The sequence below is a fragment of the Ambystoma mexicanum genome, chromosome 2q (assembly GCF_040938575.1).
Source record: "Ambystoma mexicanum isolate Mex_15411 chromosome 2q, UKY_AmexF1_1, whole genome shotgun sequence".
In the NCBI taxonomy this organism is placed as follows: Eukaryota; Metazoa; Chordata; class Amphibia; order Caudata; family Ambystomatidae; genus Ambystoma; species Ambystoma mexicanum.
The window spans coordinates 337,688,309-337,716,043 of record NC_090924.1 but is presented as its reverse complement, the minus strand read 5'-3'; the positions used below and the strand labels follow the sequence as shown (position 1 = coordinate 337,716,043).

Here is a 27,735-nt window from a genome sequence, read left to right as displayed (position 1 = left end):
GCCAATGCTTGTTTTTAACAGGACTTCAGTGACGGACATGCATAGCGCTTCTAACTCAAGGGGATGAAGGCAGACCTGGTCAAGAGATTTTTATTACACCAGTAGCGCGTTAATAGCTCCTATTGCCTTGTCAACTGTCAGAAGACTGCTTTGAAAAAACACTGGCAGGCACTTTGAGTGCAAGGTTTGATGGTAAGGCTTAAATATAGCGACCTCACAAAGTTCCCATGAGGTGTTTTGGGCAGGGAGGGGCAGGAAGTGGGCGGGAATGGCCATAGGGATAGGCATGGCCATGGGCAGTCAATGGGTGGGCAAATAGCCACACAGCACCTACAAGTTTTGTGTCCCTCCTCATATGCGCTTTCTCCCAATCTGTACTTGAATGCAGTAGTTTTGGCTTATAGGTGGTGAAATGCCTCCTAAAAGCCCAAACTAAAAAGCCTCAAAAATATTCTGGGCAGAGGGTGGAGGAGGGTCGGTGGGAGGCGAGAAATCAGGGGGCGGGGGAGTCTGTGAGGTTAAGTCACGGCTGGCAAGTGATAGGCTTATAAAAAGTGTTACAAAGCTCCGAGTTAAAATAACACTATGTTTTGCTAGGGTCTGCAACCATTGGCTCTTCAGATTTTTTTGGGCCGCAACTTCAATGGACCTCAGCCTCTGTAATCAATGGTATTCATGGGAGTCATAGGGCAAAACATCTGGAGAGCCGCAGGTTGCAGAACCATGGAGGGATGGATGGATGACTTGACCTGACAGTATAGTTGAGCAAACTAAACAAAATGTATTTTAGATTTATTTTCCCTATCCTGAATGGAAGCCTACAATTACCAACCAGAAAAATATTGTGAGCATAAAAGAAAATCCTCTGGAAAAAGAAAGTGAAAGAAAGATGGCGTCAAACATCAAAACATCATGCAGCCCCGTGCATTCTTCCCATTTCTGATCACCCGGCCTTCGCACATCTTAGCCTCTTAGAATGATGCCTTATTTGCAACCATTTCATTTTATCCACACTCCAAGGTGCTCCAATACAAAACAAAAAGAAGGCAAGCTGGGGCAGAGCCCTTCTGATTCCTGGGAACAGCTGATTGCTGCGGTGCGGTGCAGTGCGGTGTGTGGTGGCTATGGCATGGGCTCTTGGTTTCCCCAGAACTTTGAAAAAACTCCTGTTGGCAAAGGGACATAGAACCCCTCTGAGACCCTCCTTAGTGAGACTGAACTATTCATAGTTGACGGACATTGACTCTGAGGCCCTCCTTACCTGAGAAGCAGTGACACTGAACTATTCATAGTTGACGGACAGTGACTCTGAGGCCCTCCTTACCTGAGAAGCAGTGACACTGAACTATTCATAGTTGACGGACAGTGACTCTGAGGCCCTCCTTATCTGAGAAGCAGTGACACTGAACTATTCATAGTTGACGGACAGTGACTCTGAGGCCCTCCTTATCTGAGAAGCAGTGACACTGAACTATTCATAGTTGAGGCACAGTGACTCTGACGCCCTCCTTATCTGAGAAGCAGTGACACTGAACTATTCATAGTTGACGGACAGTGACTCTGAGGCCCTCCTTATCTGAGAAGCAGTGACACTGAACTATTCATAGTTGAGGCACAGTGACTCCGACGCCCTCCTTATCTGAGAAGCAGTGACACTGAAATAGTCATAGTTAAGGCACAGTGACTCTGAGGCCCTCATTATCTGAAAATCAGTGACACTGAACTATTCATAGTTGAGGGACAGTGACTCTGACGCCCTCCTGTGAACTATTCATAGTTAAGGCACAGTGACTCTGAGGCCCTCCTTATCAGAGAAGCAGTGACACTGAACTATTCATAGTTGACAGACAGTGACTCTGATGCCCTCCTTATCTGAGAAGCAGTGACACTGAACTATTCATAATTGAGACACAGTGACTGTGACACCCCCCTTATCTGAGAAGCAGTGACACTGAACTATTCATAGTTAAGGCACAGTGACTCTGACACCCTCCTTATCTGAGAAGCAATGACACTGAACTATTCATAGTTAAGGCACAGTGACTCTGACGCCCTCCTTATCTGAGAAGCAGTGACACTGAACTATTCATAGTTGAGACACAGTGACTGTGACACCCTCCTTATCGGAGAAGCAGTGACACTGAACTATTCATAGTTAAGGCACAGTGACTCTGACGCCCTCCTTATCTGAGAAGCAGTGACACTGAACTATTCATAGTTGATGGACAGTGACTCTGAGGCCCTCCTTATCTGAGAAGCAGTGACACTGAACTATTCATAGTTGAGGCACAGTGACTCCAACGCCCTCCTTATCTGAGAAGCAGTGACACTGAAATAGTCATAGTTAAGGCACAGTGACTCTGAGGCCCTCATTATCTGAAAAGCAGTGACACTGAACTATTCATAGTTGAGGGACAGTGACTCTGACGCCCTCCTGTGAACTATTCATAGTTGAGGGACAGTGACTCTGACGCCTTCCTTATCTGAGAAGCAGTGACACTGAACTATTCATAGTTGAGGGACAATGACTCTGACGCCCTCCTTATCTGAAAAGCAGTGGCACTGAACTAGTCATAGTTAAGGCACAGTGACTCTGAGGCCCTCCTTATCTGAGAAGCAGTGACACTGAACTATTCATAGTTGACAGACAGTGACTCTGACGCCCTCCTTATCTGAGAAGCAGTGACACTGATCTATTCATAGTTGAGACACAGTGACTGTGACGCCCTCCTTATCTGAGAAGCAGTGACACTGAACTATTCATAGTTAAGGCACAGTGACTCTGACGCCCTCCTTATCTGAGAAGCAGTGACACTGAACTATTCATAGTTGAGACACAGTGACTGTGACGCCCTCCTTATCTGAGAAGCAGTGACACTGAACTATTCATAGTTGAGGCACAGTGACTCTGACGCCCTCCTTATCTGAGAAGCAGTGACACTGAACTATTCATAGTTGAGACACAGTGACTGTGACGTCCTCCTTATCTGAGAAGCAGTGACACTGAACTATTCATAGTTGAGGCACAGTGACTCTGACGCCCTCCTTATCTGAGAAGCAGTGACACTGAACTATTCATAGTTGAGACACAGTGACTGTGACACCCTCCTTATCTGAGAAGCAGTGACACTGAACCATTCATAGTTGAGACACAGTGACTGTGACACCCTCCTTATCTGAGAAGCAATGACACTGAACTATTCATAGTTGAGGGACAGTGACTCTGACGCCCTCCTGTGAACTATTCATAGTTGAGGGACAGTGACTCTGAGGCCCTCCTTATCCGAGAAGCAGTGACACTGAACTATTCATAGTTGAGGGACAGTGACTCTGATGCCCTCCTTATCCGGGAAGCAGTGACACTGAACTATTCATAGTTAAGGCACAGTGACCCTGACGCCCTCCTTATCTGAGAAGCAGTGACACTGAACTATTCATAATTGAGGGACAGTGACTCTGACACCCTCCTTATCTGAGAAGCAGTGACACTGAACTATTCATAGTTGAGACACAGTGACTGTGACACCCTCCTTATCTGAGATGCAGTGACACTGAACTATTCATAGTTGAGGCACAGTGACTGTGACGCCCTCCTTATCTGAGAAGCAGTGACACTGAACTATTCACAGTTGAGACACAGTGACTGTGACACCCTCTTTATCAGAGAAGCAATGACACTGAACTATTCATAGTTGAGGCACAGTGACTCTGACGCCCTCCTTATCTGAGAAGCAGTGACACTGAACTATTCATAGTTGAGACACAGTGACTGTGACACCCTCCTTATCTGAGAAGCAGTGACACTGAACTATTCATAGTTAAGGCACAGTGACTCTGACGCCCTCCTTAGCTGAGAAGCAGTGACACTGAACTATTCATAGTTGAGGGACAGTGACTCTGACGCCCTCCTGTGAACTATTCATAGTTAAGGCACAGTGACTCTGACGCCCCCCTTATCTGAGAAGCAGTGACACTGAACTATTCATAGATGAGGGACAGTGACTCTGACGCCCTCCTGTGAACTATTCATAGTTGAGGGGCAGTGACCCTGAGGCCCTTCTTATCCGAGAAGCAGTGAGACTGAACTTTTCATAGTTGAGGGACAGTGACTCTGATTCCCTCCTTATCTGAGAAGCAGTGACACTGAACAATTCATAGTTGAGGGACAGTGACTCTTAGGCCCTCCTTATCTGAGAAGCAGTGACACTGAACTATTCATAGTTGAGACACAGTGACTGTGACACCCTCCTTATCTGAGAAGCAGTGACACTGAACTATTCATAGTTAAGGCACAGGGACTCTGACGCCCTCCTTATCTGAGAAGCAGTGACACTGAACTATTCATAGTTGAGGGACAGTGGGCCTCATTACACGGAAGGCGGTGAGCCATGGCGCTATTAGCGCCATGGCTCATGCCGGTAAAATACCGGCACCGCCTTGGCGGAAAGGGGATTTACCGCCCCATTCCAAGGTTGGAGGGGCGGTAAATCCCCCTTCCGCCATTGCCCTTCCCCATTCCCATTTGTGCCCCATAGGGCTCTATGGGAATGGGGAAGGCGCTAATTACGGCACCGCAATTTTGCGGTGCCGTAATTAGCTCCAAGGTCCCTTAGCGGGTTGGATTTTAACGCCTGCAAAAAGCAGGCGTTAAATCCCCCAACCCGCAAAGGGACCTCGTAGTAAGGCGGTAGGGATTTACCGGTACCGGTATTTTACCGGTACCGGTAAATCCCTAACGCCATCCGTGAAATGAGGCCCAGTGACTCTGACGCCCTCCTGTGAACTATTCATAGTTAAGGCACAGTGACTCTGACGCCCCCCTTATCTGAGAAGCAGTGACACTGAACTATTCATAGTTGAGACACAGTGACTGTGACACCCTCCTTATCTGAGATGCAGTGACACTGAACTATTCATAGTTGAGGCACAGTGACTGTGACGCCCTCCTTATCTGAGAAGCAGTGACACTGAACTATTCATAGTTGAGACACAGTGACTGTGACGCCCTCTTTATCAGAGAAGCAGTGACACTGAACTATTCATAGTTGAGGCACAGTGACTCTGACGCCCTCCTTATCTGAGAAGCAGTGACACTGAACTATTCATAGTTGAGGGACAGTGATTCTGACGCCCTCCTGTGAACTATTCATAGTTAAGGCACAGTGACTCTGACGCCCCCCTTATCTGAGAAGCAGTGACACTGAACTATTCATAGTTGAGACACAGTGACTGTGACACCCTCCTTATCTGAGATGCAGTGACACTGAACTATTCATAGTTGAGGCACAGTGACTTGACGCCCTCCTTATCTGAGAAGCAGTGACACTGAACTATTCATAGTTAAGACACAGTGACTGTGACACCCTCTTTATCAGAGAAGCAGTGACACTGAACTATTCATAGTTGAGGCACAGTGACTCTGACGCCCTCCTTATCTGAGAAGCAGTGACACTGAACTATTCATAGTTGAGACACAGTGACTGTGACACCCTCCTTATCTGAGAAGCAGTGACACTGAACTATTCATAGTTAAGGCACAGTGACTCTGACGCCCTCCTTATCTGAGAAGCAGTGACACTGAACTATTCATAGTTGAGGGACAGTGACTCTGACGCCCTCCTGTGAACTATTCATAGTTAAGGCACAGTGACTCTGACGCCCCCCTTATCTGAGAAGCAGTGACACTGAACTATTCATATATGAGGGACAGTGACTCTGACGCCCTCCTGTGAACTATTCATAGTTGAGGGGCAGTGACCCTGAGGCCCTTCTTATCCGAGAAGCAGTGACACTGAACTATTCATAGTTGAGGGACAGTGACTCTGATTCCCTCCTTATCTGAGAAGCAGTGACACTGAACAATTCATAGTTGAGGGACAGTGACTCTTAGGCCCTCCTTATCTGAGAAGCAGTGACACTGAACTATTCATAGTTGAGACACAGTGACTGTGACACCCTCCTTATCTGAGAAGCAGTGACACTGAACTATTCATAGTTAAGGCACAGTGACTCTGACGCCCTCCTTATCTGAGAAGCAGTGACACTGAACTATTCATAGTTGAGGGACAGTGACTCTGACGCCCTCCTGTGAACTATTCATAGTTAAGGCACAGTGACTCTGACGCCCCCCTTATCTGAGAAGCAGTGACACTGAACTATTCATAGATGAGGGACAGTGACTCTGACGCCCACCTGTGAAATATTCATAGTTGAGGGACAGTGACCCTGAGGCCCTTCTTATCCGAGAAGCAGTGACACTGAACTATTCATAGTTGAGGGACAGTGACTCTGATTCCCTCCTTATCTGAGAAGCAGTGACACTGAACTATTCATAGTTGAGGGACAGTGACTCTGATTCCCTCCTTATCTGAGAAGCAGTGACACTGAACAATTGATAGTTGAGGCACAGTGACTCTTAGGCCCTCCTTATCTGAGAAGTTTGAGGGGCTCTCGTTCTGACCCATCCTAGTTGGAAGAGGGAGGACCTACTAGCCTGAGGTGCCCAGACCTTCCCAGTGCTGCAGTCTCTTACTCTTGCACCCCCATGTGACTGAGATTCTCTTCCTAAGAGACCCTCCTAGTCCATGTGGTGCTGAACAGAGACCGGAGCCACCTGAGGGGCTCTGTATCCGTCACCCCAATACATGGGCCGGATTTTCTGGAAAGGGCCTGCTGAGAAGGTGGTAGCTGCGTGCTGTTGTGTTGCATCTCCCAATGAATGATTGGCTTTTTCTTTACTGACCTTGTTATTGAGAACGCATAGTATTAGCCACCTAGAGCCGTGCATGGCCCCAAGCAGAGCAAAACGTGTCTGTGATTGTTCAGCCCATTTTGGAAATGCCTGTTTTTGGCGGTCACTGAGAATTTATTGGACCCTTGCTTTTACATGATTCTGCTTTAATAAGCTCTGCTGGAGATCAGTGAACCTAATATGTGGTGCTTCCACTGCGAATATATGCATACAGAGGACTTCTTCCTGCACTTTGCGCCTAGTGCCCAGAGTGTCCAACTCCAGGCCTCGAGGGCTGGTTCCATTTAGGATTTTCAGAATATCCCTCATTAATATTCATGACAAAAATTTGCATAAATGATTCTAAATGTACGTACATTTTTGCTCATGAGTATTAATGAGGGATATCCTGAAAACCCACCAGGTTGCTGGCCCTTGAGGCCTCGAGTTGGACAACCCTAGTCTAGACCAAGGAAAAGGAATGCAGCGGTTGCTTGGTGAGCAGACTAGCCACCACAAAACAAGCATTGGCAAAGCAATACATTTGTCTTTTCTATAGCTTGAAGAGGCCTTTATGCATATATTGTTAACATTACACCTTTTCTATATTACAATTTTCTACAAATAATCCCCATAAAATGAATGAAATGTTATTACTAGTATTTACATTTCTTTATATAGCCTGTAGCCGCACAGGGCCCCGCTAGTAGGAGCTACATGCTTGTCCCCTAATGGAACATATAGAAATAGATATGGAGACACCAGGGTAATAAAAGTAGTTTAATAAATGGGTAGTGTGTTTCTTTATTTATGTGTGTGTTTGGGTTAAACCACCCAGCCACCAATGGGCTGGATGGAATGTGTAAAAGAAACAAAGGAAAAGAACAATGGAGAAGAACTCCCCTGCCCAGGAATGGGCAGGGCAGGGGAGAAAAGAAAACCGAGAGGATTTAAAAATAGAAACATTAAAAAGAGACAGTTGAAAAAAGAGGGCAGAAAAGAGAGAAGCAGAGAAGAGATGAAAAGAGAATTACCTGGGGACTTCTGCCTTGCACGCCCCCCCAGGGCAAAAATCCATAAATGGTTCCGGGCGGCATGCTAACGTGGTCGCCTCGAAGATTTAGACTAAGCAGCGGGTGCTTCGGTGAGTGCGAGTTGGCCCCCCAGCCAAGAGGCCCCACCCAGAAGTTTAACAAGTGCCACAGACACAGCAGTGATTGCTGGTGGTGCCTTCGCCAACTGGGCCACCATGAAGCAAACATAGGCTGCAGGGGGCGGCAGTGACCATGGGCGGACCCCTGCTCATGAAGGCAGCTGCCCAGAAAATCCAAGGAAATGCGAGGCTGCGTGGTGAGTGTGGGTGGCCTCATGTAGTGGACGGGTCCACCTCAAAGAAAAAAGAGTGGTAAGGCCCCCATCTGTCATCACGTGGATAGGCTCTCAGCCATCCAGTCAGCCACCAGGACAGACCCTTGAAGGTACTGTGAAAGGGTGACTGACTGCAGCAGTCACCCCTTGGGGATATAGTTATTTATGTGTGTTATATGTTGTATGTAAATAAATATGTATGCGTAGATATAGGTATATATTTATTCATTAAATGTTCAGTAGCATGTTAAGTAGGGAAGAGTAAAATGGGGTTATACAGAAAGGAAATATTATGTAAGTTTAGATTTTGCCATTGCTATGAATCAAAGAATCCAAGCATTATATTATTACACAAAACAAAGGGGGGGTCTGAGAATCTTTCCACCAGCACGAGCACAGCCCATTGGCCTGTTCTTGGGTGAATAACCCCTGGGAGAGACTCTACCAAGTCTTCAGTTCACTGTCCCTTTCACAGAGAAGAAATGTCCCCACATATCAGTCTTTGTCCTGCCCAGGGGCAGTCCAGCACCAAAATGCTAGACAATTCTCCTCTGAACAAGAGTACCACAGCAACCCCATACACGTGTTTCAGCCTTGTTGGGCATCATCAGTGAGGTGAAGCTGTGCCTCTCTAAGAACAGTGAGCAAGGGGCCCACGTCTGGATCGCCCTGGTAACTTAGGGTGAGACCCAAAGTTAATTTATACAGAACAAAGGGGGGTCTGGGAATCTCTCTACCAGCATGAACACAGCATTATTACACATACCCCCCTCCTTCCCTCTGTTTTCCTGTATGCCTTTTGTCTGCCCCTTGTTTGTCCCCCTGTTAGTCTTCTACTTATGAACTTCAATTCGCTCTCAGATCTCAATGTTTATGAAGTTTCCTCATTAACTAGTCTCATAGCCTCATAGTCTCATAGCCTTACTCATTTGGCTATTCCTTTTTTTCCCCACTGTTTTACTGTGTTATCTTTGATTATATTGTGATTATAGCTATTCTTCATGAATGTCTGCATTGTTATTACTATTTATTGTTCTTAACCTCTTATAATCTGAATAAAGATTATTAAACAACAAAAAAAAAGAAGGGGTAGGACGATAAGTAAATGTAATGATATTAAAGAACTAAAAGGGGCTAGAGGGGAGGTACCCTTGCGTGAGGTAGCGGGATAGAGTGGTGGCCTGCCGAAGGCTGCCACCGATATGGGACCACCCACAGAGGCCGCCCTCTGGCCTCACACTCCATGGTGGAAGTACCTAGAGTTAGGGAACAGGTCACTTTCATCAGACCCCCCCTGGGTTCCCGAGACCCCTCCGAGGAAGGGTGCGCTTACGTGGCAGACCCCGCTCTAGGTGGATCTCACGCCAGGGGAATCCTAGGGAAGAGTAAAGGGAAAGCTAGCATAAATACAAGAGTTTTTTCTATAAATACTGAGGGGTCCCCGCTGGGATCCCTATAAAACTCACTCTGGTGTATGTGTCTGTTGCTAATCCAAGAACTCAGGGTGTAGCCCATCTTCCATTAACAGCTATTTTATTTTGAGGTGTAGCGCCCCTCCCTACCGGCTGATGTGGGGCATAGGGGAGTGGTTTCATTAGCCTTATCGGGTGGCAAGCCCTCCTACATCCTCATCCGCCCCTTTTCTAATTCATGCCCCACCCTTTCTCGACCCTTCTCTACCCCTGCCTGACATCTGTTTTACTTGTTCCCCAAGAGAGATGTGAACGGGGTACTTTTTCTTTCTGTCTGGAAAGGGGGAGCCAGACCCCCATACCTCCTCCCTCTTTAACTCTCCCCCTTTACATTTTCCCATATGTTTGGCTGGTTTTGCAATGAAACCAGTCAACCCGATGCAAATGCAACAATGCTCACGCATCGACGTAAGTGCACGTTGCTGCAATAGCATCAACGCAAAGACGCGCCACCGTTCAGGGCTAAGAGCCTGGATGCTGCATTGCCTATATACATCTGGTGGCTGGACACAGTGTTGGTTAAGATGTTTGCATTACACCAGGGGCTGCTTGGGAGCTGCAATGAACCCATTACCTTTCCGACTGATGCTTTGGCATGTCTAAATGGCTGTTTTAGTCGTCTTAATATGGGAAGAATATATACAACAATGATAATTTGCCGCAGTTCATGCTGCTGGTGTGCATGTATCCTTACGCAAGGGCCATAAATAGAGCCAAGCTCACATATCCTTTCTATACCAGTATTCTTTCCTATACAGGTGGCCAGTACCGCCTCCATCATGAGCCAAGACCAAATGGCTAGGCTGCAAGGAAGCTGAATTCCTAAGTATCCACTTAAGGAAAGCCTCCGAAGCTTTCTGCAATTATCAGAGGACCTCCATGGGGCCTGTTTTGGTTGAAATTATCCCTGATGGTGCCTATTGGGATGGCTGCAGTGTTGTGGGGATTTGGGATTTCTCTTTGGCTTGGATTGGCCTCTTCAGGGTGTTATCCGCATAGTCCATGCTTTTGTGCCCTTCTCGGTCTTAGCAGCAGTTTCCGTCTCCTGTTAAAATAGGACATTGGGGTGAAGTCATGATGACTCACATATAGGCGTACAGGCAGTTTATGAGAGCCCTGCACCTCTGAGGACAGAGGCGGCTGCTGTATTCTGCACGCCCAGAGGAGAGCCATTTTATGGAAAAACCTCTCTGCGATTAAGGAGATATAAGAATGTGGGCAAGTAAAAGTAGAGATAAGCAAGTAATTAATTATGCATCGCAAGGAGATCTATCTAGAAGAGTAAATCTACTTAAAATGAAGGAGGCAAAAATATGGATGCAAGTAGAAATGGGACTATGCGTGTCATTCAAGAAGATTTATTTTAACCTCAATAATCATAATGGAGATTTGTCAACCATCAATGTGCATTAAACTAATGACACAAACTTTATTATAATTAATGTGTGATTTAAAAAAATGGAAATTAACTCTTGACTCACCGGAATCATTCATAATATGACAAATAAAACCCTCATTTTTTTCTTACTTTATTTCAAGATAACATACAGCCTTGAAGCACACTTTCCCCTTCCAGTAAATTATGGTGACACAGCATCTTTAATAAGTTCAGAAAATGTGGTACCCTGTGAAGCAATGCATTTTGGGTGGCAGTAGTCAGTCCCATCCTTCTTCCGCAGGCCGGGCTCGAGGAGAGCTCCCAAGACTAGACTGACTGAGCACAGGCACGCCAGTACTATGCCCTGCATACTATTCTGCGTCCCGGGTGCGGGTGTACCAGGCGCAATGCCAACCATATCTCAGCAGAGATGGAAGCCCAAGGCAGCGCCTCAACTCTAGACGCCCTAGTTTGCCTCACAGCCCGAGGATGGTTCAGGGGTGTCACGGGCAGGCACTCTCTGGAGACAACACTCTCTTCACCCTCCTTTCCCCCGAACACTCCTTCCCACCGCCTTCCACTAAACGTCACAACAGCCAGTTTCATTGTCCCAGACCACAAGAAGGATGACCCATCCATGGTCCACCAATCTTGACATTCCAAAGATGCCCTCTCAGACCAGACCCTTTGCGGTCATCTCGCAGGTGTTGCGGTCAACCCCACAGAACATGGCGTTCACATTTTAGCTATTAAAATGTCTGCTGCCACCTGGGTTAAGTTTCCAAAACAAATGCAACCTCTGGGAATCCACCAGTGATGCTCCTGAGCATATGCTGCACCAGGCCGGCCTTACTGGCTGCAGCGCCCTGGGCCAATTGGCGCCCTCCCCTCCCCGGTCAACATTGGTCTGGGGAGGAATAGGATGCGCCACATTTTATTTAATACCTCCTCGCTCCGTCGCCTCGCAGGGGGTTAATCACTGGAATAGGACGCTCATGCTAATGCATGAGCGTCCTATTCCAAAGAAAACCACCTTGCCCCCCGTCAGAGCGAGGAGGTAATCATGTGAATAGGGTGCAAAGCAACAAAAGGGCGCCTGGCACACCTCCGACATCTACGGCAGCTCGGGGGAGCCCTTTAAAGACTCCCCGGAGCTGGCGTGGTGGGGGGCTAATGGAGCCCTGGGGGGGGGGCATGGTGCCCCGGTCAGTTGCCCTCCCCGCCCTGCCTTGTGCTGCACCCACAGAAGGAGAGTAACCCCGAACGGTGCAGGCCCCATTTGAGCCAGGGGCTACGTATACGTGCTAGGGCTGGTGGGTGTTGTAGCCCAAAGCATCTGGAGAGCCACGCTTTCCAGCGCCCTAGCTTAGGGTTTAGGCACAGGATTGCACACATTAAATGGAGCCTCACAGTGCTGATTTAGTCCCCACAGCAGTCCCCTTGCCGCCACTTTTTAATACAACCCTTGAGTGCAAGGAGGCAATGGCTCGCTTAATAGGAACCCTGCCTGCACAGCACCACTCTGCAACCCCTATAGGGAACTGGCGGGAGAGGAGAATTGCCGGAGGGCAGCGTGTCCTCGGGGCCATCCTGCTATGCTATCCTGCCTCTAGAAAGGGCCGTTCAAGGGCGTTCGGGGGTTTTGGGCACACTCAGGGTGCTCAGCACAGACCATGTGGTGCACGGAGGCACGCTCTTCACTGCGCATGCTTGAACATTGCCTTTCTCTGGCTTCGGGACAGCAGTGCTTCAAGGCTTTTGTCTATGGGGTTGTCAGTTCCATAACGTACCCCATCATCGTTTCAGGGATTTGTAGAATGTTGGGTGTAAACACGTTTCTCTGTCTATGATGAAAAAAAAAACAATGGCGCTGAGAAAAAAGTGCACCACGGGGGAGGATTTTCAAGCTTCCAAAAATTGGTCCCAGGCAGACGGAGCCAGGAGAGAGTTGCCTTGAAGTCGCCATGGCAACAGGCATCCTTTGGAGCTGCGCGTCACTCTGAGTAACAGGCGCCTACTTGTTGTCCACCTCACTTCCCCAGGAATATAAAACGTAAACACGGCGCCCTGAAGCTGGATGGTCGGTCCCGTGCTCCGCTGTCCAGGGCGGGGTGACATGCTACCGGGAGTGGCCCATGGGTGGCACCAGGCCCACCAAACAGACTGGCACATCGGAAAGCTTGAGCAGGCAGCCCTAGCCCGCACCTGATGAGGATGAGACGATGGAGCCAGTGACTGGTAGGTAGATACTGTTCGTGGCTGCAATGGCGGTATATTTATCAGAACAGACAAGAAGACGTACTTGAAAGATGGCGTGGCTGCTGGGTGGTGTTACTCATTTCCAAGTCCCCGCCAACTCGAAAATATGTCTATTATGTCCTTGTCTTGGCGATTTTCCGGATGCTGCCAGAGATAGGGCAATGTGCACAGCAGGCACTGGAATCCAGGCAGAGAGCCGATTCAGACTCTGCGTGTCAGTGATCGAAGTGAGGGAGAACGGTCGGGAGCGGTGTTCCACTACTTTAATTTTTTTCTGTTTACCATTCCTCTACTTTTTACGACCTCATTCATCATTCTATACAGAGGATGTGTCCATTCATGTCCCTGTGCAAGTGTAAAGTTGCAATAGGAGCTTTAGTTACTGTTCACATAGGCTATCACAATCCCCCGGCCGCGACACCATGCCACATGTTGCACTATTTTTCTGCCTACCCTCTCCCCTGCTGAGACCACAGTTCCACTACTTTTTTCGGTACACTTCTACCAGTGTTACGGGTATATGGCCACTAGGCTGCCTCCCTGTCCTATTGTTTTCTGGAACTAGAGAGACCGCAATCTCAGAGGTATGAATGATGGGAGGGAATTCAAGCAACGACTCTTCACTGAAGCTGAAAGTTGGCATTATGCGCTTATGCTGTGTTACTCTGCATAGGTACAGCGCTAAATTGGCATTGGTATGGCTTTTTGGCACCGTGAACTGTCAAGGGAGTGGCCCCTGGGGTGGCACGTGCTACCCCTGGAATCTGATGTGCCACCCCATACTCCTAAACTATGATCATTAGCTGTGTGTGCGTTTGTACTTCATGCCACCCCTGCGTAAGTCAGTGCCCCACTGGGGCCACCCTAGTCAAGAGAGTCTGGGCACGCCACTGCTGGAAAGGCATTGCCGCGTGGGCCTGGCGTTTTTGGTGGATCGTATTCTAGCATTGGATTGCAAGTTTTCACAAAATTGCGTTGTCAGAGATAACTTACCATTACCGTTACCTTCACAACGTTCATTGCGTGCAGTATTAGGGTACTCTGCATGCTTGCTTGTTAGTACATTTGTGTAAGGATTCACAATGGTACATTACCCATTGGAGTCGTTACTTGATGCTGGTTAATAAGGGCAACATGTGGTTTCAGTTACCATTGCGTTAGCTAAGGCATCCCATTTAAACTTGTTGCAATCGCTAAGTTGTGTATTTTCAGAAATAATATATATATAGCCGGGAGGATAGCTCAGCAGTAACGTGCTCACCTTGGAAGCAAGACGACACGAAGCAACACAGGTTCGATTGCGGGGCCGCACTTAGAAACCTCTGGGTATTTAAGTGTGTTAAAATACGCAACTAAGACAAAACAATTACGCAACTAAAAAAAAGAAACAATTCCTGTAGCAGCGCCTCGATGCCCGCGGGCTGTGTGAGCGCTTTAAAAATGCAAATAAATAAATATATATATATATATTTACTAAAAAACATTGTTAAAGAGATGTTAAGGTTGCAAGGCAAAATCGAAAAACCAAAGAAATTTGCCATTTATGGTAAGCTGTGCAACCATATCTCTCGCCACCACCATGCAATGCTAAGACTAACACCCAGGACATCAAAGAGGACATCACAAATGGATATTTGTCCTTGCTGAAGGCAAGGTCCCCTGCCCAGTCACCAAAGTTATATCACTATTTTTTGTACTTACATTTTGACACTTTGGAAAAAATAAAATACAGGACAGATTTGCTAAAGCGTGGTGGTCATGCCCACTTTAACACCATTGCTGGTTCCAACGTCCAGATTGTCCAGGGCATGGCCTTTGGCCTTTCGGCCATGCCACAGACAATCCGGCCACTGGCCATGGCCACATGCTACACCTAAGTCACCAAAGTATACCACTATTTTTTGTACCCACATTATGACACTTTTCACAAAATAAAACACAGACACATTTGCAAAACCATGTTTCCAGGTCCTTGCCAACGCTTCTTGCACAAGTTTGCAGCAAATCTGTGTTTTATTTTTTGAAAAGTGTCAAAATGTGGGTACAACTTAGCAATATAACTTAGCCCCCACTTGACAAAATCCATTCAAACTTTGCAAGAACATTACAAGTTGGATCTAAAATCTTTTAGCAAACTTGTACAATATTTGGCAAACAGCACCAAATGTATAAGCCTTTCAAACATTTTAGGACTCCCCTCCAATTTTGCCCCCCTCTTGGTGAAACGGCACCAAACTTTGCAAAAGCATTCGAAGTTGGGTTTAAAATTATAATGCAGTTTCATTGAATGGCGACCAAGTCATAAGCCATGCGAAAATTGCTCTTCACTGACCCAATATTCCAGAAATATGCATGGATGCCCTAAAAGTGTTGGCAAGTATGCAAACATCTCAGCAATGTACCTGAACATTGGAGTTGTTCGCAAACTTTCGTAGAAGAAAAAACACCCAAAACACCCAAACAAACGTTATGCGGCTCCTTGATTCGACCAGAGGCATCCGCGGACACTGAGCCAGGAAGTGAGTCCGCAGACCGGACGGAGATATCACAAATTTTGTTGACTTACATTTTGTGCATTTTTAATGAATCTAGTGGACGGATTAACACCAAATTTGCAAAAGAACACTTTCGGGACCATGCTGCAGCACCTCGTGCACGTTTGGTGCAAATCTGTCCAGCATAGGTGTGTAGGTTGTGATTTATCCTGATGATGAGGGTGATGCCGAAAGAATGAAGAAAACTAGGAAGCAACCAAGCAGTACTGCATGGCAAGGTCTCCGGGAAGAAAGGATTTGATCTCTTTCAGCTATAGCATCAACATGGGGATACCCTCCTTGGCCTTGATGGGGCAACATTCAGAAACCTGCCTCTGCCCCAGCTAAGTCGTAGAGTGAGGAATGCGCAGTGGCAGTAGAAGAAGTAGTGGCAGGGAGGAGGAAGTGAAATCAATGAATATTTGCTTCTCTAGGATTATTTGTGATAGACAGATTACATTGATGTTAGTGGACTTCCTAGATTGATTAAGAGCCATAGATGACTTCCATTTAATGACAGTATGGTCAAGATTTTCAGATGAAGGAAGGTAAAGATGGCAGCCATGGTGGCAGCCATGGGAAGATCCAGTGGGGACAGAGAAATCCACAGTATTTACCTTATTAGAACTGTGAGAGAAATTAACTCTACTCAATGAAGCTGGTACCAGGCCCGAATCAGTAGCCGCGACAAAAAGCTGGTTGGGGTCAGGAGCTGGTTGGTTCTCTGATATAATGGCAAGTCATGTGCTCCTGCAAGAGGTGCAAGCATGCAAACGTTGGGGAGCCAGCTTTAGGTGATAGTTATTCCTGTCAGCCGTCTGCTCCTCGACACCCGCTCACCTCCTATTTACTCTGATGCAACTAACTTGTGGGCTTCAATTTGTCTCTATGGTTCTTACACAGGGTAAGTGGTGAGGCATAGATGCTGTACTTCACTTTGTCAATGCAAAGGACCTCCTGACGCATTGCACTTGGGCCCTGCCCTTGGGCTTATTAGTGGTCCACCCTCTTCACTCCCTGCCCCTATGAACTTTCCCTGAGCTGATGTGCAAATCCAGCTCTCAGCACAATGATTAGCTATCTCAGAGTGAAGTGGGGTTGGGAGCTCCTCAATTGGGTTCTGGTGTCACACAGATCCTTAGTGAAGTCGATGGCTCCTTTAAGCTTATACGGTTGCGGTAGCGGGTTGACGTACTGATGCCAGGGTAAGGATAGAATTGGTGAGAGGTGAGTGGCCCAGCCCTGTGACTAGTACTTTTCTGTTGCCATCTGGTGAACATCTTTGACAGTTCACAATGGGAATGTTCTACTTTCTTTTTTTACAGACAGGCAAAATTGTTTAATTTCTTTGTTGCTCCTCATGTTCCTGACCCACTGGATTTTGTAGGAACATTCTGGACATTTTGCATTTCCCTGCCTACTCTTCAGTAACTCTTGCCCAGGGTGCTTGGTCACTCTTCATCTCTCCTCTGTGTGGTTGGCACCGGCTGTTCCCCCTTTGAGATCCTTGAAGGTCATATGTTTCATCTCAATGGTATGCATCTCATTGAGATATTATGGGGTGGTGATGGGGAAGGGAGGAAGGGGGCGCTACAAGTTCAGGGTTCCAAATTGAGGGGAGCTGGGAGCTATTTAGCTCCTGCTTCTAGCCTTGGAGAGCCTGGTTAGCTTGAAACCAACAGCTACCAGGAGCTACGTTTGGCTCCTAGGGCCAACTGCTTCTAAACATACAAATGTGACATTACCTTTGAGTATTTGAGAATGTGAATAAAGAAGAATTAGAACACATCTAATATGTATTTAAACACAATGGTTCGTACAAAATGAGCAAAAAGTTAAAATAGCATCTCTGGTAGCGCCTGGTTCCCGTGTGGTAGCTCATGGTTCCCCTGCTGTAGCTCCTGCCTACATGGTGATGTCCGAGGCCCAGGATCTGGTTTAAGCTCCTGCTCATCGAATCTCAATTTCAAACCCTGGAGTTCCCACATTGACTGCACAACTGCCACCAACCTTCATGGGAAACTCGGAGACTCCTACTATAAAGTAGGGTCCTAAGAGAGAACGATTTATTCAGCCCAGCTTAGACATTATCGATGTTGAAGAGCTGTACTCGGCAAAAATAATGAGGAGAACATGGATCTGTATACCAGGTAAATAGATAGTCTGGGCAAGCGAGTTACAGATAAAGTTAACATTGTGATGGAACGATTCAGTTTCCATTCAAGAAAAACAGCAGCAACAAATGCGCATGCATGCCGACAATAGGAAAGTGAGAGAGTCGTATTGTTTGGGGACAAATCTGGACTTTTATGTGACAATAGAAATACCCCAGGGAATTGTAGCTTCACAAACAAACATGAATGTGCTGAAAAGCAAAAACAAGAATGCTGTATTTGCAGTGTCACATGACAGTTCAGGAGTACCCAGGTACTGGAAGCCTATTGCAGATGTGAAAACAGAGCAAAGCCAGAAGAGGAGGGTGCCTCAACATCAGGTCACCTTCACCTTTAGGTTGTGCCCAGCTGAAAGTGCCATGTGTGAGCCAAACATTGCACCCAGGCTCACGGTGGAGGCAAGAATGAGATTGTAGGGTCAAATTGGGTTAAACCTGCATCCTGGTGGGAATGTGGAAGTACTGACCGTCGGAGAAGATCCAATGCAGAAGATACAATCAAAACACCCTATCCATGTTCCCCAGAGTACTTCAGAGTCCAGAGAGATCAGGAGTCCTCAAGGGGTTTTTACGTAGAATTGTCATAAGGAAGGATGCTATCCGCATCAGACGTAAGGTGCATAGAGTGTCTATTACTACGCAGAAGGAGCTCTCAGAATCGGCATGGCCAAGAGTGAATTGATTGAGCCAATTGAAACTGCAGAACGGGAATCGCCTGTGGTCTTAACATGAAAAGCATATGGTAAGCTCAGGCTGTGTGTCGATTTGCAGAGTGTCAATCAGTACATTGTGGCTGATTGTTACACATTACCGAATTTGCCGGAGTTTTTGGCTTTACTAGGTGAGACCAGCATTTTTAGCACATTGGGCATGATTAGTTCCTATACTCAGATGGTGGACCTAACAGCATTTATAACGTCAGATGGCTTTTTCAGATTTAAGTGACTTCTTTTGGATTAGCATGGGCAGCTTCAGCTTTTCCGCAGCTTATATTTAACATCATGAGGAGCATACAAGATGAAGTGGCCTTCCAGGATGGCATTTGTGTCCGTTGCAGAATCAAGGAAGAGTGTGCTTCAGCTCTAGTTCAGAGGATCAAGGTGTTGAATGACAACGGGATGACACTGAGACTAAAAAAGTGTAGGAAAGGGGAAGCTGAAGTAGAATATGTAGGGCACACCATATCAGGTTCTGGAACCAGTCCTAAGGCCAAGCTATATAGCACCATGGAGGGAGCATCCTGTCTTAGTAATGTGAAGCAATTAAGACCTTTCTTGGGGTTTGCCAAATTTTGTGCACAATTTGTTGAGTCGTTTGCACATAGTACAGAACCTCTGAGGCATCCACTAAAGAAGGAGGAGGGTGTCAGGTCCTGAGTCTTGATCCACGGAAGCTGCTGGCCCCACAGGTCCCCCAAAGATTTGTAGTTAACTACTGATTGACACAGCAGAAATCTCCACACCCCCGAGGGAAAAGGGGAAGTGGAGAAAATAAAAACCAGAACACAAGTCGCTCTCTCTCTCTCTCTCTCGAAACAGCTGAGCACCTGCATAAGATGGTGAAACTTCCTTAACTCTTTTTCAACTACTGTTGCTTTCTTCTTATTATAAACTGCTTTTTGAATGTTCTGTTTGTAGACTCTTTATGAGATGATTCCTTCCTGCATAATATGTTCCACAAATTAAACTCCTTTAATCATGGAAGCTAGGAGAGCAGAACGCAAGTTCAAACTGACTGGCACCTAAATGTTCACTTCCAAAATGAATAATGTCCTTTTCTTCCTTAGAGAAAGACAATCTGTTTCTGTATTTCAATTGGAATCATTAGTAAAGATTCATGCAGTTGACTCTTCTTCCACATTAAATCTTTGATTGCAGGTTTTGATTTTGGTTAGTAAATCATTTAAAATGAAACTTCTTTTCAATTGCACATTTACCAAAACCTAAGTGTATAAATGTCTTTCTTATTAAAAGATTTGTTGTATGTAACTTTGTATTAATAATACACTAAACGTTGTGTTATTCATAAACTAATATACTGGTTTCACATTTCATTGTTTGTCTAAGAACAATCACTTGATACACTACCTCTCTGCTGCACACCCACGTTAAGGAAGTAGAAAAACTCTGGCTCTGCCACACGCGTGCGCGGTAAGCAGTGTTTAACCTAGACACCTCTTCCTTATTGCACACACGCGTTGAGACTACCGGGAGAGCACTAAATCTGACACACGCATGTGCGAAACAGAAGTGCCTTCTCTGAAAAGCATGCGCGAAGACGAGTAAACAAATGGCTAAACTCCAGCCATTCCATTTTGGGGTGTATATGTGCCTAGGTCCAATAAAGTCGACTTCCTGCCCTGTCTTCTCTTGAGTAACGTAACATAAAGGGATAGAATCCTGGATCAGGCATACAAATATTGCTGGTAGGGGTGGATGTCTGGACGCTGCCTCTGTGGTGAGCTGCATATTTTAAGTAAAGTTTGTGAGCGTAGATATTTTTTGGACCCAGATTGGTGGTAATTTGTAACGTGGGGTGCATGCTTTTGTGGTTTGCCAGTCTAGTAATAAAACTGCAGTGGCACGGGTGTGAACCAGGACACCTTTTTGAATCCCACCAGGACTGGAGCCCAGACTTGCCATTGACAATGCAAACTCCTTCCATGATTTATCTGATGACTTTGCCCGTAACTGTGCTTATGGATTATTATGCAATGTGACCCATTGTGTAACCCAGTAATGAGGTAACTGTAATAAGTGGAAGGACTTTTTTGAAGAAGTTCTTTTTGAGTGAGGGATTGCCTAAAGAGATATATTCAATGACGGTGTCCAATTTACAGGAAAATAAATTACTGATTTTCTCAATACATGCAAAGTCGTACCCAAAAACACTTCTCTACAGCACCCCCAGGGTAATGGTTTAATAGAGAGATGTAATAATTACCCGAAGAACCTGGTCCAAATGCATGTGCAAAACAAATGGAAAATGAAAGAGGAACTTCTCACTTTTCTTCTTTCCGACCACACCAACCCGCACAGCACTACTGGAACCAGCCTTTTTGAGCCCATACACGGGTGCATTCACTGCATTGACAAGTGTCCAGGGTTGTGGCCTAAGGGGTGGTCCTTCTTGTGGAGTAATGGTAAAGGGCAGGAACTGAGCCTTAGGGGTAAAGAGAAGCAACAAGACAGGAAGGTATACCAACACAAAACCGAGTGCCAAAAACCCAACAATGTCATGGGGGGGGAATTGGTTCGGGTCAAGCGGTCATGTAGAGTGACACAGGGCTACCCCAAATGTGCAAGTCCCCAGGGGGTTGAGGAGCACTGGGGTAATTCTGTGAGACTTGAAAACAGTGACAAGTGGAATGCCGGGTGAGTGCCTGTGCTCCTGACACAGGCAACTGCCACTGGCAATGGAGATAGTGGACCATGGACAGGCCTCATCAGCAGGAAGCCATCGCAGCTTGACATCCCGAAGGGCGCGTGACTCTGTTGTACCTGCACCTAGGTCAAGTCACCCTGCCTCTACCTGAAGGCAGCAGGCCAGACCCTGATGCCAGGGCGAGGCTGAGGACCTGTACAAGAGGGGCTTCAGCTAGGTCCATGGACTAGGCCATGTACTGGGACTCCTTCATTCATGTCCCCTTCTTCCACCCTTTCCTTTCTGTCCTTTAAGGAGGATGATGTGTTGTGTTTTCTAATGTCATGGAAGGTCACATGCTCCTTTCTGAGCTGCATGTGTGAGAATGTTGGGGTGCAGAGATTCCGTGATAGTCATTCCTGTCACCTGTCTGATGCTCGACAGCCACTCATACCCCATTCTCTTTTCTTTAATCAACTTTGAGGCTTTGCCTTTGTCTCAGGGACACTCATGTGGGCAGTTGGGCCGCCTCAATTCTGAGAGGAATCGTCCAATTGAGGGATGCACTGGCCTGGTAGACACGCGCAAGGTCCGGAGCAAGAGGAGGAGCTGGCCTCGGTAGCGTAGTCCCCAGGGGACCAGGATGCACAGAAAAGGATGCCATAGAGGCACATGTTGAGGAGGCCGGTGTAGACAGCAGATGAAGGAGGGGGAGATCAAACGGCCTCCAGTGCGGCAAATCGGGTTGTTAGGACGGGTGGGGATTGGTTCACCCCCTACCCATCCGCCACCTTGTCCTCTTATCTGTGTAGTGTTTTCTTGATGCTGAGAAGCATTTGGTTTCAGTTGCTATTGTGTTAGGGTAACTCATTGCATCTTGTTGCCATTGCAGAGCTGTGTTTTTTCGGGAACAGCAGCGCATTGCAGCATAACAGTGTATTCCCAGTTTCCAAGAGCACCCATCAACAGCGTATGATTTAGATCACCGGTGGGCTGCTATTGACAGAGATGAATATCTATTCATGTCAGCACTGCGCTTGTGCGCTGTGTTGGGTTTCATTTGTGATTAGTGTTTGGCTCTGCTAGTGGACAGGCTTGAGTGCATGAGGCTGCGGCCAACAGGGCACGCCGACAAGGGCTCTGCTGCCAAAGAGCCACGCCAAAACGGCTGGCGGGAGAAGACTGCGCCATAACACCCTGCTTCCTGAGGTCGCTGTCCACCGGAAGGGCTACTGGTGCGATCAGGCAACAGGCAGCCAGATATTACTTCCTGTGTAGGAGGTCCGGGTGCAGCAGTGGTTAAGCCTCCAGACCTGCACATGTTAGCGGTCCGACTAGATGACTCAGTTACCGACCGAGGTCCGCCCACTGGTAGACTCCACCCTCTTTTTCAGTGCTTAATTTGTAAAAAAAAGAAGTGCCAGCGCCCAAATATTTGTTTTTTAATTTATAAAACCCTTCCGGGTTTTAGGGAAAAGGAGGGGGAACATTGGCACAATTCCAGGTCGACTGCAGGGAGAGATTAAATCGCCATAAAGTAACAGTCCTAAACCAAATAATGTCATCATTTTACATGATCACTTAGACCAGATCTCTGCTATCCTGGGATTACAGCCATCTGCATTAACTGATTGTGCCACAGAAACTGGTTAGGAAATGTAGACAAAGCAAGGCCTGTACTAGCAATCAGAGCAAAGGCTGCTTTGTTTTTACTTTCTCTGCCAAATCTGCACAGTGTATAGCTTGCAGCATTACTGAACATGGACATTATTTACCGTGGGATCCCGCCAGCAATGGTGTGTGTGGAGGGGCCACTAGTCCTACTTTTATGTTTGTCGCTAGTCCAGGTTTTTTATTTTGAAAATCTGGTCACCCCAATGGAAGAGGTTGTTAGATTTCACATAGGTCATTGTCCACAGTGTCATGGATAAACAGAGTTGTCCATGAATAACATCCATGATCTGTCGCTGAATTTGGCCCAAAGTATTTGCCATAGAAGGAGAGCAACCAGAGCTACCCGTTGCCATATGTGGTCCCCCGCGAGTGCCTATTCAATGATTTGACCTTGGTTTGTACATGGTCTGCATATGGGTCTTTGAATCTGCTCATCTTTTTTTTTCGTGGATATTTATTATGGGGAGGGGGTGTAAATATTTTGGAGGGTATTTCTGTTACTAATAACATTGTAGCTGCTGTTTTTAGGCACCTTCTTTTTAAACACCAACTGTTAAATCCCAATGATTACCCTTTCCCTACACCCCCCGACCCCAGAAATCTAGTTAATATAAATCATTTTTAGCGCAATTAGTATGAATTGTGAACAGGTTGGATACATCGTTTTCAATGAAAGGCAGTGAAGGGTCCTGTGTTACCAGGACAGAGAAATGTATCTATCCCGGGAGCTACACATCCTATCTGCATACCCACAATCCCTTGCAAATTGCAGCCATCTGCATTTCCATTCCTGCATTAATGAATCCATATCTATAATAGTTCACAGTTCACATATAAATATTGTTTTCGACCTAACACTGTTGACATGTTTTCACTATGCAATTCATTAAAGTCACGCTAACATGTTTAGGGTCCTTTGAAGATGTGAGGCTTTATTAATATACACTTTGTGCTGAGCAGGAACAACCTGATTTGTATGGGGACTGGGTCTGTGTGTAATATTGCTGACAACCATGGTCATCCATTATGTTTTATGGTTTTAATTTCAAACCACCAACTGTTGACATTCCACTGTTTAAATTAATAATTGGTTAGCAAACATGCCAGAACATCTAAATGTCCATAAATATTTATGGTTATCCAAATTCTTCAGAATTGGGGATATCCATGCAAATCCATTGTACAATTGGCATCATTAGAATGTCTGTCTCTGAGCCACTTACCAGTAGTGCTTCTCAATGGCGAATCATGGTCACAACCATGTACCCACGCATAGAGAGTGTAATACCTTGATTGGGTCCTCACACATAACATCTCCATCCCTCCAATTATGTCTACTCTTTGTCCTTGGTCGGATCACTCTTTGATCTCTTTTGGTCTACATCGTCTGGCTAAGCTGCATGTGCTGATGCTAACCCTATGCTCGTTAACTTTACACTGACCTCTGATACCAATGAACGCGCTGATTAATTCCAGCAGATAACTTCTGCAGCCACTGACACTCTGGCACAAGAGCGATTGAAGACAATAAAAAGTGAAACAAAAAGAAACCTGGTTTTGTGACGACGTCGTTAGGTGCAGGAAGATTAAGCAGTCTAGAGAACAGATTTGGTGAAACAATCTGTGTGCTGACTCGAAAATCGCCTATAAGGCAGTGTAAGCCTACAAACATGCCATCAATTCTGCAAAAAAACAACAGATTACAATTCTAGGATAGCTAAGGCTATCTTTCTAATCGTCAGAGAACTTGAAGGAAAACGGATTTCAAACATAGAGATCATAAAAAGTGATTTTTGGTGCCAAATAATCTAGGATGGCCTAACGAGGAAGATATCTAATCATCAGGAGGCAATAAGTAAACAACAACGTTGCTTGAAGTATTTAACTCCTCTGGAAACTGGTCGTAATATCTCATATATGACCATTAATACCGAGCTGGAGCTGTCTAGGTTTTGCTTTGGACAGGTCTATGAAAGTGAGGTTTCCAGTATTGTGAAGCATATGAAACCTACTTCATGTAAAGAGGATATTTGCCCGGCAAATGTTATTAAGGACACATTAAATTCACTGACTCCTTGGATTACAATAATTGGGAATTCCTCATTTGCAACTTCTTGTATTCCAGCTAAGTTGAAAAAAGCATGGATTACTCCCTTAAAAAAGGAAGCATTGGATCCTACAGTGGTGAGTTATTACCGCCCTAACAAACACCCCATCCCTATTGAAGATCTTGGCTAGGATAGTGTATCTCCAGTCCCAGGAGTTCATTAAACTAAATAACATTCTGGGTGTTCGTCAATCAGGATTTTGGGCAAAGCATGGCACCAAGATGGCACTCCTCGGTCTCAAAGCTAACATCTTGGGAATTGTTGAGAATGGCCATACTGCCCTCTTAATGCCACCTCATTGCTGCTTTTGATTTAGCTGATCAAACCTTGCTATTCAAAGGGTTAGTTGAGATAGCAAACCACTCATGTAGCGCTGCTGCGTGGATAGCATCCTTCTTGGGCCAGCGCTCTGTTTGGGTCTTTGCAGGCGATTTTGCGGCTCGCCCTGCTCCACTGCTGTTAGTGGTTCCACAGGGCTCTTGTCTTTCGCTAACACTTTACAACATCTACTCTCGCCCATTATTTGATCTCCTGGATAGCCTTGGCGTCAGCTTTACAAACTATGCAGATGACACCCAAATGCTTCTTGAACTATCAGGTAACTATGTCTGGGACTCAGAGGCCATCAACCAGATATATTCCTTGATTTATTCATGGATTGCTATAAACTCATTAGCTCTAAACCACAAAGACAAGCTTTTAATTTGGGATCCGGGCCACAGCTAAAAAAGCTGGGACCTTGCTATGGCCAGTTTATGATTGCGGTTGTGCCATCTCAGTGGCACCCTTTGTAAAAACACTAGGAGTATATCTGGATTCCCAGCTATCTATGAAGAAACACACTGCCCATCTGCGATCATCCTGCGCTTATGTCATCATGCTACTAAGTCAGATTAGACCCTATCTAGCTGATGAAAATAGGTCTTTCATGGCTTGTGCCTTAATCAATTCCAGACTCGGTGACTGCAATAGCCTGATAGCTGGCACCTATCTTGTGAATCTAAAAAAAATAGCAGACCATTCGAAATGGGGCAATTAGAGCCATCTCAGGAGGCAGAATCATGTTACCGGGGCCAGACTGGCACTCCATTGCTCAAGTCAAGCAAAGAATTGCTCACAAAATTCGTACTTTCATCCACAAGTGTCGGAATAACAACGCACCTCGGTATCTCTCTAACCGACGTAAGTAGCACAAAGCAGGAAATAACTTTGGTCTAATGATGATAGTCAGCTCTTCCAGCTGCCGTTTAAATGGAAGAACTTTGGAGGGACCAGGTTTGATGCTTGGGCTCCCTCTCCTTGGAACAGCCTTCCGGACACTCTGCGCTCTATTTCTTACTTGGATCGCTTCAAGAGAGTAAATGTTATCATTATTAATATTGATATCAATATTATTATTATTATTATTATTATTATACTTGGTCCATTGGTACACCATGCCAAACCGGTGCGTGCCCTCACACAGATCCTTTGAGGGTCCCTTTTGTTGTTGATAATGCATTATTCAGAGTCATGGCTGCCATGTGCAGGTGGTTATCGCTGGACTATGGGAGATGTCCCTCAGTTTAGTGTCCTATGTAGGAAAAGGCTTTACATTCGTAAAAGGTATTTTTGAATGGAACACATTCTCTCTGGTGGGAACCTTAGGTGTGACGGTGCTGTGTATCTAACTCGTGGGGGGTCTGACAGTGTCGGGTCTCACAGTCACAGTGTGCTTCATGGTGTCAAGGCCCTCTCCTGCAGCAGGCGTGATGTTGTCAAGACTCTCACTCGCAGTGGGTGTGATGAGGACTCATGTCTGACTGCTGCTGGCTATAATGGTGCCCCGCCCCTGACGCTCTGCGGGGTACGATGGGGCCCGGCCTCTTGATCACATTTGGTGTGATCCGGATTTTGGTCTTTCTCAATGCTGATGTGTGATATGCCAGGTCATGTAAGGTGGTCTTTTCTATTATGGTGGCCTGGCTGCACGTGGTCCTGTAAAAAAAGAGCAGGTGTAATGGAGGGAGAGGCAGGTGCAAAACTTGTGGTGTTCATTAAATTAATTAATCTTTTATAAAGCGCTTAATACCAGAGACAAGTCTCTAAGCGAAGGATCGGGATTGGAACCCGTGTTGCTCTGCGTGCGTTGTCTTGCTTCCAAAACAAGCGTGTTGCCCCTGATCTATCCTCCCAGTGGCGGGCGATGTGTGCAAGGTAGAAGTACCCCCTTCCTGAACTCCGGTGTGATTTTGAACCCATGGCTGGGAGACTAGTGTATGTGTTAGCCAGATGGGAGAGCCGAGGAGCTGGGAAATGATAGCCCTGTGAGGCAGACTTAGCTGCTGATGCAGGGAAAGGTGATCATAGCGAAAGTTCTGGTAACGTGAATGTGGTAACTGATAGTCTATGTTCGCTGGGCAAGCTCGGACTGGCCTGTAGGGCAATAGGGCAATGGCCGAACCAAAAATGCAAAATGCTAGCATGGCCCAGTTTTTTTTTGGTCAAAGTGGGCCACTGTTTTGACCCATGTAGGCCAGTTTGATAAGTTACTTCTCTGTGTGGCTTGTAGTTTTGACAAGTTTTATTCTTTAAAATGCACAATTTGCATTACAGTTTATCAAAAAGGTCCTCCTTGGGTACTAAACAGTCTGTCACAAAAGGAGTGAAGTACCAATTGGAACCGTGGGCCACTTT

The 27,735-nt window shown here is 46.2% G+C and overlaps 1 protein-coding gene across 6 annotated transcripts in view; it reads left to right on the top strand.

Moving 5' to 3' along the window:
• Positions 1-27,735, top strand: part of CASKIN1 (CASK interacting protein 1) — a 1,401,469-nt gene that overhangs the window by 229,787 nt on the left and 1,143,947 nt on the right. Inside the window, exon 1 of one of the 6 annotated variants that reach the window (XM_069647338.1) lies at positions 12,973-13,186. The exons of the other annotated variants lie outside the window; for them this stretch is intronic. Within the exon in view, the coding sequence (XP_069503439.1) occupies positions 13,171-13,186 (16 nt within the window). The 5' untranslated portion in view covers positions 12,973-13,170. Of the gene's footprint in view, positions 1-12,972; positions 13,187-27,735 lie in introns of those variants that run through there. 6 annotated transcript variants of the gene reach the window in all.